General features: G+C 36.4%; 2 protein-coding genes across 2 annotated transcripts in view; one reads left to right on the top strand and one right to left on the bottom strand.

The window, feature by feature from the left end:
- Window positions 1–362: 362 nt before the first annotated feature.
- On the top strand, window positions 363–10,781 carry LOC131146874 (uncharacterized). The gene is made up of 4 exons (XM_058096708.1): window positions 363–719; window positions 809–891; window positions 10,305–10,360; window positions 10,498–10,781. Exons 1-4 carry the CDS (start codon window positions 548–550, stop codon window positions 10,574–10,576), a joined length of 390 nt encoding a protein of 129 aa, XP_057952691.1. The 5' UTR covers window positions 363–547; the 3' UTR covers window positions 10,577–10,781.
- Window positions 10,782–12,280: 1,499 nt separating this feature from the next.
- The window catches only part of LOC131146873 (uncharacterized), a 35,034-nt gene continuing 33,169 nt past the window's right edge, over window positions 12,281–14,145 (bottom strand). The window contains exon 6 of the mRNA XM_058096707.1: window positions 12,281–12,511. Coding sequence (XP_057952690.1) covers window positions 12,426–12,511 — 86 coding nt within the window. The 3' untranslated portion in view covers window positions 12,281–12,425. The remainder of the gene's footprint in view (window positions 12,512–14,145) is intronic.

Below are 14,145 nucleotides of genomic sequence, written 5' to 3'. Positions count from 1 at the left end.
TATGGATAATTCAAAGGTATTTATGTGGGGGTGATTTTATAACTATAACCCCTCATTAATGTGCCTATTGATTTTGGGTATATCAAATTGAATTATCATTAAGAGAAAAGGGGGTTCAAGGGTGCTCTTAGGTTGATAGACTATTGGTCATAATTAAAATCAAATTTAAAAAATCCAAATTTTAACAACTTAAATTTTAAAAAGACTTGAATTTTGATGAGGAAAAATAGACGTAAAAAATTAATTTTGCGTGATTGCCACACTTTGATAAAAGAAAAATTTTAATGATAAAAATATAGAACCTTCGTATCTAAGCAATTGAAATTCACTTTCAATTAATACTTGGGCCCACACTTAAAGAGTGAGTAAACATTATTATATTTGGTCCCAAATTTTACCTTTGACATGGTGGCAGTGGCGGTGGCGGTGGCGGAGGCGTGGTGGATTTTCCTCATAAAAAAAGCAAGGAACCCAGTCTCAAAATTTCATCTTTGATTCTGAAACAGAGGAAACTGCGTAGAGAAGAACAGGGGAAGATAGAAGAAGAATGGCGTTGCAATGGATGATACTGACGTACGTTGTGGCTGCGGAGGCTGCCTTGGCACTTCTTGTCACACTTCCCACGCCCAAGATCTTGAAGTCTCGTGTCATCTCCGCCGTCTCTCTCCTCCTCCAGCCCTGTCTTTTCGTCGTGCCTTTCGCTGCCTTCCAGCTGCTAGGTTCCCTCTCTCTCTCATATGGTGTAGAGGTGATATATTTCGATATACGTATGTCTGGAATAAGCTAATGGTCGTGACTGTCTGCCCAGATATCTATTGGAAGAACGAGCACCGCATGCTTTGCACATCCGAGATCTGCACAGCCGCGGAAAGAGATCGATCTGAGAAGGCCGTAAGTGGATATGAATTTACGTCATGCTAATTGTTTTGGGTTTCAATTAATTTTTACTTGTTTATAACTTTTGGGGGAAATGACCCTGATGTTAATCTTGTGGTTATCTGAAAGTGACTACGAAATTAGATTATTATTATGGAGGACTCTAGTTAATTTGGAGAATTTATGTTGTGTTTATGCGCTTTATGAAGCTGCGGGGGGGCTGAGTTGTTGAGTTGGTCAGGAAATGATTCGCCTAAACAGCACAACTGCTATCAATTTTTAGTGTCTTTTATATATTTTGTTTTGATGATTAGGAATAGGGCTGATCTGTCTATGATCAGTGGCTGCAGTTCCTTTTTTTCACTGATATGCGCAAAATGATTTCTTCTCTTTGAACAAAATGAATTCTTCAGGTATTGGCATTTGTATTATGTATAAGCCACTGGAAAGTTATTCAAGCTAGATCATGCATTTCAGAGTGAAATTTTGTGGGAAAATTCTACAAATTGTAGTTGAGTTCCATCTGGATAATCAAATTTTGTTATGCCACAATTCATGTACAAAACTGACAATGGGATGAGATTGCAAGCTTGAGTAGGACAAGACGTGGTCACTATGATAGTGATGGATAAATTCTGTAACCCACCTCATCCAAAGCTATAAAAAGTACCTTTGTGGGACAAACTTCTCAATTGATCATCAGAACTAATTCTTACATCCATAAGCCTATATTTATAGACAAATAACACTCAAAATTAAATAACAGTAAATTACAAATATTCTAAACCTACTAAAACCCTAAAATAAATAAGAGGGAGAGGAGAGATCATTTAGTTAAGTGGGAGGTTGTGTCAAAGGAGGGAAGGTTGGGGTTTGATCATTTGGTGTTTGAAAACATTGCCCTTCTGGCTAAATGGTTGTGCCATTTTCCCATGGAGGTAAACTTCCGTTGGCACAGAATAATAAAAAGAAAATTTTGACTACAACCAAATGGTGGTTCACTTCATATGTTTATCCTTTCTTTCTTCCTCTTACAAACTTTATAAGAGCATTGGGTCTTGGTCACTACCCTTTTCACTAAATGATTGTGGTGTTTTCCAATGGATGTAAACTCCCTTTGGCGTAGAGTAATAAAAAGTAAACCTGGATTACAAGAGAATGGTTGGGATGCAAACAAGGAGTTTAGAACCTTATAGAATCCTTGGAGGTTCATTTCACAGGTTTATCCTCCCTTTCTTCCTCTTATAAAGTTTCATTTGGGGAGAAGCAATCATATTCAGTTTTGGGAAGATGTTTGGGTGGGGGAGGTTGCATTGTACTAGTCTTTTCCTCAATTGTATCATCTTTCTTGTTGCCATAATGCTGTTATTTCCTCCTCTCTTCTTTTTGGGAGGGTTTTTTTTTTTTTTCTCTTTCTTTATATTTTAATTTTAGAAGGGATTTGAAAGATGTATAGTTCGAGGAGCTTACTTTGTTCATTATGCTAAAGGGTAGTTTTATCTCATGTAGGAGTGATGCTAGAATTTTGATTTGGATTCAATGGGGTATTATTCATATAAATCTTCCTTCTCTCATCTAGTTGAGGTTTCATGCGTCTTCCTTTTTTGGGGGGTATATGGGATGCTAAAGTTCCTCTAAGACAAAGGCGTTCTTTTGGCTAGTGGCCCAAATAGAGTTGACACCAACAATCTCCTACAGGGTAGGAGGCATTCTAAAGCTTTGTCCCTAGATATGTGTATTATGTGTACAAGTAGCTCAAAAGATAGCTTCACCTTTTATTTCTACACTTGTCGTTTGCATGGGGATTGTGGAACAAACTATTTGGAGTTATTAATCAAGAGTGGGTATGCCCAAAATCAAGGGAGAGGAGCTTTTGAGTATTTCTTTTGTCGGTTTTAGGAAGGGTAAGGATGTGGAGAGGCTGTGGAGTTGTGCTATTTTTGCTGTTTATGGGGAATTTGGTTGGAGTGAAATGCTAAAATTTTTTATGGAAAGATAATGTCAAAATAACCTTCTTTGGGACAGAGTGATATTTGGCTTATTTCTGGGCTTATATTGCAGGCTGCTTTCAGGATTTTAACTGAGACTGGGTGGCATTATTAAGATGATGCTGGGTTTTCTTTTTTCTCATGTTTGAGGACTTGTTCTCCTTTATTGTATTTGATTCTCCTTGCTAGTTTAAGTAAATCTTCTTTTTTTCTATCAAAAAACAAATAAATATATAAAATCCTTAGTTTCCTGAATCTACCCATCTTACAAAATGCAGTTGATTTTCGAAGAGCAACACGTTCGCTTAAAAAGTTCTAAAGATACATATTGATAGAAGTTTTTTCCCATGTGGAGCTCAAATGTAGCATGATTGTGGGGAGAAGGGCCATAAGGCTGGACTTTAGATGGGGGAAAAAATGAAGTTAAAAAATTTGAAGGAAGAGACAATCAAATAGTTTGAGCACGATGGTAGTTTTTTATTGGATGAAGTTTGCAAATAGTGTAGTTACTAGGGGTTCTAACATGGTTTATGGCTGTGTTTGTCCATTGTTGGCCAATTTCTTATTTAGGTTGTCGTTACCTAGAAACACCTTTGGGAATGTCCAAGTGAAGAAGACTGTTATCCTTAATGGACTCAAAGAACTTGATGAGCATGAGATAATCCAGGGTCTTGATGATGAGCAAAGAGCCAAAAGAGCTATGCTTAAGAAGGAATTGAACAAGGTTTTTAATCTTGAAGAAATGTCATAGAGGCATAAATCTAGAGCTTTATGACTCAAGGAGGAGGAACCATAATACAAAATTCTTCCATTGAATAGCAAATGCTCATCATAGAGGTAACACCATATCCAACGTTGAAATTAGGGAAATTGCCTCAACCTGGGAAGACAATTTTAGGAAAGGTATTTTTTAATTTTTATGAAGACCTTTACGCTGAACCTAAGACTTGGATACATATAATGGATGGCATCAATTTCATATCTCTCAGTTCATTCACTGAGGGGTGGCTTAAGAGAACCTTCAATGAAGTAAATCCTCCAAGCTATTAAATATTGCAGTGGGGATAAAGTACTTGGATCATATTGTTTCACCTTGGTTTTCTTTCAAGCTAACTGGAGCCTTCTCAAGCATGACATTTTAAACATGTTCGAGAAATTTCATAGATAGGGAAAATTCATTAGTTGCATCAATACCACCTTTGTTACTCTTGTTCCAAAGAAAGTTGGAACTATTAACTTCAAGGATGTTTGCCCTATTACTTCTTGCGAAGCATTTATAAAACCATTACCAAAGTCCTAGCCAATAGATTCCTAAAACCAATACCGGAAGTCATTGGTCGATTTCAGCATGCTTTTGTGGCTAGAAGACAGATGATGGATTCTGCCCTTATTGCTAATGAGGTGGTGGATGCCTATCTGAAGGAGGGAGAAAGGGGCATTGCGTGCAAATTGGATATAGAGAAAGCATTTGATCGTGTCCACTAGAACTTCCTTCTTTATCTCCTCAAGAAAATGAGCTCCGGGGAGCTCTAGTGTAGTTGGATTGCTCAATGCATCAAAACTCCAAGCTTCTTAGTGCTCATTAATGGTTGCCCTTTTGATTTCTTCCCCTTTTTGAGAGGCTTGAGACTTCCCTTGTCCCCTTTTTTGTTTATTTTGGTTATGGAGGTGCTTAACCGCATGCTGATGAAAGCTACTAGAGGAGGGATCTTCAGAGTTCTAAAGGTGAGCAAAAATGGAAGGCTTACAAAAGTTCGCCATCTCCTTTTCGCAGGTGATACTATCATTTTTTTACGAAGATGATCCCCTTATCTTTAACCTTGAATTGAGGTTGTCTTAAGCTTGAAAGTGAACCCTGGTAAAAGTGAGCTTATTCCAATTGGAGAGAACATTGTTTTTGGGGGGGGGGGGGGTGGTTTGGAACCTTCTTTGCTGGTCTTCCGGGTTGCAAGATGGGATCCTTTCCCATTAAGTACCTCTGTCTATCCTTTGGAGCCAAGACAAGTTTGAGAGCTTATTGTTGAGAAGTTTGAAAGGAGATTGGAAGGATGGAAAATAATTTTCTCATCAAAAGGAGTCAAACTCACCCTTATTAGGAGCACTTCGACGAATCTTCCTGTGTATTTCATGTCCCTCCTTCCCTTACCAGCCTCAATTGCTAGGAGATTAGAGGGAATTAAGAGAAGATTTATTTGGGGATGCTTAGGGGAGGAGTTTAAAAGTCTTGTTAGATGGGGAGTTGTTAAACAACCCATATGTTCAGGAGGTTTGGGGCTGAAATTCCTCCTCACTTTCAATAAATCCCTCCTTGGGAAGTGGTTATGGAGGTTCGTGAAGGAGAAAGACCACTTTTGGTGGGATATTTGGCTTAAGCATAATGGTTGGACAACACACAATAGTAGGGGACCTATGGAGTTGGACAATGTGTACTTCTGGCATGATGTGTGGCATGAGAACAATAATCTTCATTTGTCTTTCCTTCCATTCATAGCTTGGCACGTGACAAAAATATCCTTATTAGTCATCATCTCCAAATCATTGATTAGGGAATTTTTGGGAATATTCCTTTTACCAGGAATGTGGCAGATTGGGAACTTCTTGCACTCTCTGACTTCTACCAAATTCTGTATAATTTTCATTACCAAAGCATCCCCAATAAACCAAAATGGGTTTTGGACAAAAATGGTTTTTCACTGTTAAATCTTTCTACAAGAAGCTCTCTTCAATGGGAACAAATTGCAACAACTCCCCTTGTATTCACATTTGGAGGACAGCAGCCCCTTCAAAGATGGCCTGTTTTATTTGAGAGTCCGCACATGGAAATATTTTAACCCTCGACAATCTGCAGAAAGAGGGCTTAAAGTCACAAAGAGCTTTTTCTTTGTATGGCTGATGTAGAATCAGTCAACCACATTCTTCGCCACTGCCCCTGAACGAGGAACTTGTGGAATTTGGTTCTTTCCTTGACTGGACAGTAATGAGTTACGGAAAATTCAGTTGGAGGGGAGATTTGGGATTGAAAAGGCATCAGAGCCACCAAGGAGAAGCTAAAGGCCTTGAATCTCATCCCTCTTGCCATATTTTGGTGTGCTTGGAAAGAAATTAATAAGAGAGCCTTCAAAGATACAATTACTCTGCTTCAGATTTGCAGAGAGCAGCGGATTGCTGTTGTTTCCAGCTGGTTTAGAGAGAAAATTGTTAATGATCATAATGTAATCCTTGATGCTTGGGACACTCTACAGAGTGGTTTTGTACCACGGGTTGGCATCCCTTTGATGCCTTGCTAATATAAATTTCTCTTTACTGATTTAAAAAAAAAAAGTAAGGATTGGGATTGTAGTAATGCACATGCTCTAAAATGTGGAACGTTAGGGATATACTTATATTTATATAGATATATTGTTGAGAAATATGCAATGGCACTTGTATATTTTGGGGAGGATATTGAAGTGTTTCAAAATCCAAAAGAGATTTTTTTTTTGTGAAATGGAGTAGTAATGACTAAAATTGAACTATAGTGTAGTAGTTCTCCACTCTAACTAATAAGACAGTATGTTTTGTGGAAAATATTGAATTAAACTTTGGATCATCAAATGTAGTGTTCCAAAATAAAAATGTACAACGTTTTGGAACGTTTTACCAATATGTGGTTCACTGGGTTTGCTAGCATTTTCTAGTAGCTATTGGGTGTCCATTAGATGGCATCCTAGAGCCTTATCTTTTTAAATCCAGTTTTGGAGATGGTATCTAGGAGTTTGAATGCTTAAAGGGGAGGATTTTTCACTGGCCATATTACTTTGAAATTTGACTGAGCCTTGTTAATCATCTACTGCTCTCTATTTTCCACCCTTTATAAAATTTTGTGTGTTTTTTCTCATAGGTTATTACAAATGATGGTAGATTTTTTGTGGTCCAGGATGTGTGAGGGTCAATAAAGGATTTTCTTTTTTTGGTGTAGAAACAACCAATATATAGATGGTATATGGGAGAAAACATATGTATTCAATTTAACAAAGCACAATAATTGTTATAGGTTTAATTCGTATTGATATTAGATTTATTTCGCTACTCCTATCTTCTTCCCCTTACACCCATTGTGCCACTTCTTTGATAGCTTTTACGATTTGTCAAAATCACACAATTCTTTATTCGAATTGTACAATCCATGAGCCTATCAATTTGAATCCTGTTGGCAAATCAAAATAAGCAAGAATTGATCGTGAATCTTATGATTGTCAAATCCTTAAGATTCAGTAAGCATTCACATATGACATCCAACATATATCGTTGGTTTATAATCAAACTCAGCATATCTAACTGGACTTTGAAAAAGTTTGTGATAGGGTTAGTTGGGATTTCTTGGATAAGATTTTTGTTAGGAAGGGGTTCGGGGAGAGGAGGCATTCTTGGATGAGGGGTTGTTTGTCAAATGCTTTCTTTTCTACTATGGTGAATTGTGAACCTAAATCTTGTTTTATGGGGAAAAAGCGAATATCTTTTTGTTATGGGACAATATTCATTATTTAGCATCACTTCGGTGCACTGGTGTTGGTTGCTTTACAGGAGTGAGATTCTTTGACATACAATGGGATTGCATGCTTTGTTAGTTTCATTGTTGTATTTTTCCTTTTGTTTTTCTCTCTTCTCTTTTTTGATTCTTTTTTTTTAGATGCATTTCTTATTCTATTTTTTGTATATTCTTCCTTATCTATGAAATTTTCTTCTTTTGTTATAAATATATATATATATATATTCATTATTTTTTAATTTACAGAAGGCCTTAAAACCTTTTCCAAGGACCCTTCTAGAATCAAATTTATATAAAAAAAAAAAAAAATGTTAACTTCTTATGTAGAGCTTGCAAATTTCATAGTCACCATTTCTTAGATTCTCATTTTATTTCACAAGTGTTTGGGTATGAGAGACATTTTAATGCTTTGACATTCCAAAAGTAAGTTACTTATTCAACTTTCTAATAAATAGCATACTTTTTCATCCGTACAAGGATGTGTATGCTTGTGTATTAGGTTACATGATTTGACTAATATGAATTATAAGTTTCCTTAAAAAAGTAGTTTTCTGTTACCTGAGTTCTCATCTCTTCAAGGAGGTAAAAAGCATTCGACCCCAACTTTTTTTGGATCAGCTTCACCGACATAATTGACGGTCCAATGCCACTGATAACAGTATGGTTGGCTTGCAAAACTTTCAGAGTCCATTTTTCCAGTTCACCAATAAGGCCGTTCCATGTTTCGGAATAGAACATTTCATCCTTGTCTGTCCCTTTTTGGAGTTTTTCTCACCCCATCCTTTTCCTCCTCCTATTTGCTTTCATCTTGAGTGTTGTTAGCTGCCGTACTTGATGTGTTATTATAGCCGTCTGCAGTGTCATTGCATAACTTTTGAGTTGAGGACACACTATAACAGCTTGAAAAGAAAATCAGTGAGGGCGAATACCACTATGAAGCAGTCACTGTATACAAATTGCTGATTATATCTATATGGTAGAGGGCATTTATTAGTTACAGACTGTCCAATTACTAAAACTAAATAATTTCTCATAGGAGTTGCCAATTGATATTCTCCATTGGGATGTTAGCTTTAACTGCTAAAATAAGTGAGATTTGATAGCTAATAAGATCAATAATATTTAGTGGCATAGTTTTATAAACAGTGCACGTCAGACGTTACAGAATGGTATGAATGGCTTCTGAAACTTTTTTTGGGATCATTTGACCAATACAAACATGTCTTTACCACTTCATTTTACCATTTGGAAGGCAAAAATTCCAACTGCATTCTATTTGGTTAGTTGTTCTTAATAGAGTTAACACTAACAACTTGTTGCAGAGTGGGAGGCTTTTTATGGCTTTATCTCCGGATATTTGTTCTTTGTTTTCCAATAGTTCTGAGTCTCTCACTCATTTGTTCCTTTTCATGGATGGTGTAGAATAATTTATTTGGACTATTTGGTGAGAATTGGGTGTGTTTGGAGTCAGTGGAGGATCTGTTGAGCATCTCATTTTCAGTTTTTGGGACAAGTAGAGATCGTTCAGCATTGTGGAGGTGCAGGAATTTTGTTGTTTTCTGGGGGATTTGGTTGGAACCAAACACACATGTACCCTATGCTTTGGGATAGGATTCAGTATTTGGCCTATGTGTTGTGGGCTTTTGTAGTTGTTTCAGAGGAATGTCTTTTTCAGACTAAACAGCATGATCATTGGGCAGTGCTGCTTTGATATGTTTTTATATATTCTGAAGATTTCTTATGATCCTTTTTTTACTTCCTCTTCTCTTTAATAAATTCTCTTCCTTTGCTCTCCCAAAAATAAATAAATAAATAGTGGCTTCTGAAACCCTTATGGGGCAAATCTCCAAGGTGCCCCAGTTAACAAATGTATTGGTCATATGAGACACAATGTGCCTGTAATGGCTGGCATTCATAGTTACTGTTATGCGCCACCATACTTCTTGATTGGCTATGAGTGCCTAAAATGGCTTTTTGCCAATTTTTACATATTGCTTCAATTTTTTTCCTATAATAAAGCTTATAAAGCCAGTTTAGATTGGTCTTTTTTTTATAAAAAAAATTAGCATTTATTTTTTTATATTTTTCTTTCTTTTTTTATGTCAACTTACTTTATATTCAGTTTCTATTTGTTTGATAATGAGCCATCGAATAAATTCACATTCTCTTTCATTAAAATGACATAAATATTTGATATTGTAAGCTAAACCAGTTTTGTTTTTCTATTATAGATTTTTCTTACACTTCATCTAGAGATAAATACTAATTTATATTATTATGCATTATGTGCTTGTACGAAATATTTACAAACTATACTTTATGTTTTGCTTTATTTATGATTTTTCTAGCTTAAATTGCATTTAATAGTGTCAGAAAATAGTGAAAAGTAGCTAATTCAAACCTTTTCTTGTGTTCACAATAGCTGCAACCATTATTGTTACATAAATTTTAACACTAGAAATACCTTGTTGACTTGTCATTGCCATGTTGTTAATCATGTTTTTGATTTTGGAGTGTGTTCATGAATTTCAAGATAGTCAATTATTTTAAGCCTTGTTCAGACATGAAAGGTAGTGGTTGATACTTGATGTGTGTTATTTTGATGAGATTCGATCTAGACAAGCATATTTTTTTTCATTTCACGAAGTATCCAGGTGATTTTGTGTTTTGAAGGTTTGGCCGCCTCTAAAGTTTGGCAATGCAATTGCAAATTTATTACTCTTGTTTCTTACAATTTATCTTAAAACATGGAGGAGATTTTATTTGATTCCTCCTGCACATTGTGTCCTTGTCTCCTTGATATCATAGGAGGGGTCTCTACCAGACCACTGTAAATGCCTGGTGTGGGCTACTACTTAGTTTCTCCTTAGTTCTTAATTATATGGCCTTTACAATTGAGGTTTGATGTGCAGATCTACAAAGCTCAAAGAAACGTGATTCTATGTGCTGCCGCATGCTTCCTCTATTGGTACTTTGCCAGAAATTAGAGCAAGCATATCCTTTATATTTATTTTTCAATTATCATGTCACTATCTTTAATGTGTATGTGCATGATTTGTTAGCCTCCATGGTTACAAGTTTGTGTGGTTTTAAATGCGAGTGCAGGGCTATCTACCGCATTACTAGGTACTACAAGGAGATTCAAAGTTTGGAGGAAATAGAAAAGAGTTACAAGAGTCAGTAGGTTGGTTCATCCATGCCCCTATAGTTCAGCAGAGACTGCACTGCCGGATACACATCACTCACTTTGTACTGCAATTTGATATCAGATTGTCTTGTCAATGGGTGCAATATATATAACTAAACGTATCCATGTTTTGGCTTTGACACTTGAACATGTCAATCTCTGTATTTGCTTCTTGAATGGAACTTTGACATGGCTTCAATCACTTGGGCATTTGCTGCCGTACACATTTCTTAATGGTTGTAATGTGCATTTCAATTTCATTAACCTAAGCTAGTATTTAGGAGTGGGTTTTTGAAATTTGAATTTTTGTGGGACAAAAGGTATATGATCTTGTCCTACATCTTGCCCAAATCCACAAGAACTCGAGGTAAGATCATTTTTATTCATGGGATGGTTCTGAGTACAAAGTGTAATTTCTGAGCGTTGCAATTTCTTTTTACCTGGTTTGGTCTTATATAAAAAGCTTGCTAATTTTCTAGTATATTTCAATTTTAGAAGAGATGCAAAAACTCACTGAAGTAGCATGTGGGTTTTCTAATACACAAGATTTTTGAGCAAGCTACTTTGTATGTGCTTTGTACCACATAAATTTGTCTAGCAAGAGTATGTGGGTCTTCCAGTATATTTCAATTCTAAAAGCAATGCGATTTGCAGTAGAAATAGTGCGAAGATACTTTTCAAAAGTTGAGAACACCTTAAACAAAAGCAAGAATATTTCTTTTGCTCGTATAATGGATTAATGCACCCCCAATTGAAAATAGGGCTCGAGTTGAATGGATCCCCCCGATGTTTTGACTAAAATCTGTTTGGGTAGGTCTTGAAAACATACTGCATACTTGAATCCTTCTGCTCGCTTCACGGGTCCATTCTTGCCCCTAGAGTGGGTCACCAAATTTGAAGTCCAAACACATCCTTAATTGTCATGTTTAGAAAAATTGACAATAAAATAGAGGATCTTTTAATGTCCCTATTTTTTAAAAATCTTGGAACTGCCCATGTAACCGTTCATCTTCGTGGAAAAAGCAGAGGAATAAGTGTTTAAATAGGAATAAAATTTACCTCAAACTAGAAAATGTGAGTTTTGAGAGCCATTAAGCATGCACACCCACAGTTCATGATGAACTTCACTTTTAGGATTGTTTATTCTTTTATGTAATAAAAATGACGGGTTATCAGTCTATTAACTTTTTCAGCTCAAAATTCATCAGAAAATACTTAAACCACAAAATTCAGCTAATCAAAACTTGAACTCCAACCAATTGTGCTCTGGCTAGTAGCTACAGAATCACAAATTTCTTTGTTAAAATGTTTACTTCATTATTCCTGTTCCTGCATCTTTTCTCGTTGCTTTTATACATCTTGTGAGATCTTCAATCCGAGTCGTTTTTGCACGATTGCTGGGTGGCTTTTAGTGCTAAATTTAATCCCCCAATAGCCAACTGTAATTCAAAAGTTGATTGCATCTCAAAGAAGAATTTGGTGCTCCATGCCAACAGAACTGCATTGCCTGTATTATGCAGCTTCAGAATCCACAATGAAATAAAAAGCAGTAATAGGCTAGACATGAGGGACTCCAGCTTTAGAGCGATCCTTGGAAAACTGGTGTCGTTCCTTCGGATCCAGGGTATGAAAATAATCCAAACAATAATAAATGAAAAACCACAATTGTCACATAAAAAAAGAAAATATGTAAGCTGGCAATTTAACTCAACAACTAAATGTGTTTATGCTCAATATGTGATGTCATCTGTGGCAGAGATTACATTCTTCAAAACTTGCTGATGAGACCAACATAGAGCATATTGATTCAAATACAGATACCAGGCTTTCCAACTCTAGCAATTTTTTAAACCTTGGCAACCTTTCTGTGCTCAATTTGTCCCGTCACAGGGCATTGGACCTCTGTCCAACTGATTGGAACCATTGTTGCACCTAACATAATAACAAACATCACCAGTTACATAGCATTCTGTTAGACGAAGATAACATGAACCTAAAATCAATTTATTGCAAGTAGATTCGTACTTGTACTACATTTCGTTATGTCCTCCAATGTTGATGCAAGTCAACACTCAAGACTCCAAAAATGGAGCAAGAACCACAATTTGTACTTCATACAAAACGTTTATTCTTGCAACATATATCAAATTCTTTGTTTTTATGGAAAACAGGATTTATATAAATTTAAAAAAGGATTTATACACGCGCGCGCACGGGGGGGGGGTGGGGGGGAAAGAGAGAATACAACTAAGATAATATATATATATATATATATATATATAGAGAGAGAGAGAGAGAGAGAGAGAGAGAGGTATACAAGCAAAATGAGGACAAAAAGTCTTTAAAAAACAATAAATACAGGCTTAAAATAAAAATAAATAATAAATTAAGAAATAAAAGAAAAAAAATTCTTGAGCATTTGATCTCACATAACATGCCCTTCCCCCTTCATTTGGTCTAATGTGGAAGACCAAAGCCCCTTCAAAGAGTAGGGCTTTTATTTGGTCTGGTTGTTGTCAATAGACTCAACACTAACAATATGCTGCAGATTAGGAGGTCTTTTAGGGCTCATCTCTGGGTGTATGTTTCTTATGTTTTGATAGTTCAGGATCTGCATCTCACTTGTTCCTTCATTGCTCTGTTTCATGGAGGGTGTGGATTAATCCATTTGGCCTATTTAGAGAAAGTTGAGCATGCCTGGAATCATTTTTTGGTCTCCCATTTTAGGTTTTGATAGGGGTAAAGATGGGCCAGCTATCTGGAGATGTGCACTTATGCGGATTTTTGGGGATTTGGTTGGAGTAGATTGCTATTTTTATGGGAAAGAGGACTTTGTCTATGCTTTGGGATAGCATTCAGCATTTGGCCACACTTGCATTTTTGTAAGAGACTGTTTCCACACCTCAAACCCGTGACCTCCAAGTCACACAGCAACAACCTTACTGTTGCGCCTAAGCTTCCCTTCACTCAAAATTCAACTTACTGATTTTCAAAAATCATTTCTATTGCATCCATGTTTCAATCTAGGGCAAAGTACAATCACTATGGATGTTCTATTATCTTTAACAAACTGCACTCTTAGGAGCTTAAATCCTTGATGCTGCAAGGCGACTCAGGCGAGTGCTAGAGCAACCAGGTGAGGGCTGAGGCGACTCAAAGTCTCGAAGTCGAATGGTGGAACTGTGGAAGTGTGGATTGGAACCTGGTCTCGCGATGGCAAGGGCGACTGGGCAAAGGCTTGAGGTTGTAAATTGGAAATTTGGAATGGAAGTATGGAACCCTGAATTTAAAATCTAAAGGATAACCGGATAGAGCTAATTTATATAAATTATATAAAATTATTAATTATTAATAATATAATTCAATTAACCGAAATTAGAAAATTCTCAAACCGAACCGAAAATCTAAAACCAATTTCTACTTGAAATTAAAACCGAACAGAACCGAATTACTTTTTAACAGAACCAAACCGAGCGAATTGGCTCGGTTAATTCAGGTAATTCGGTTTTCACCGAATTGTGCTCACCCCAAGTCGAGAGAGCTGAGGCATTCTTTTTTACCGCTAG

This window comes from Malania oleifera, chromosome 13, assembly GCF_029873635.1.
Source record: "Malania oleifera isolate guangnan ecotype guangnan chromosome 13, ASM2987363v1, whole genome shotgun sequence".
Lineage (NCBI taxonomy): Eukaryota > Viridiplantae > Streptophyta > Magnoliopsida > Santalales > Ximeniaceae > Malania > Malania oleifera.
This window is presented reverse-complemented; position numbering and strand designations above follow the sequence as displayed.

Bases quoted from the DNA above. Each gene is read 5' to 3' on its own strand.
- LOC131146874 (XM_058096708.1), top strand. From the start codon at position 548: ATGGCGTTGCAATGGATGATACTGACGTACGTTGTGGCTGCGGAGGCT. The intron at 720-808 runs GTTCCCTCTCTC...CTGTCTGCCCAG, and splicing joins CGCTGCCTTCCAGCTGCTAG to ATATCTATTGGAAGAACGAG. The intron at 892-10,304 runs GTAAGTGGATAT...TTTGATGTGCAG, and splicing joins GAGATCGATCTGAGAAGGCC to ATCTACAAAGCTCAAAGAAA.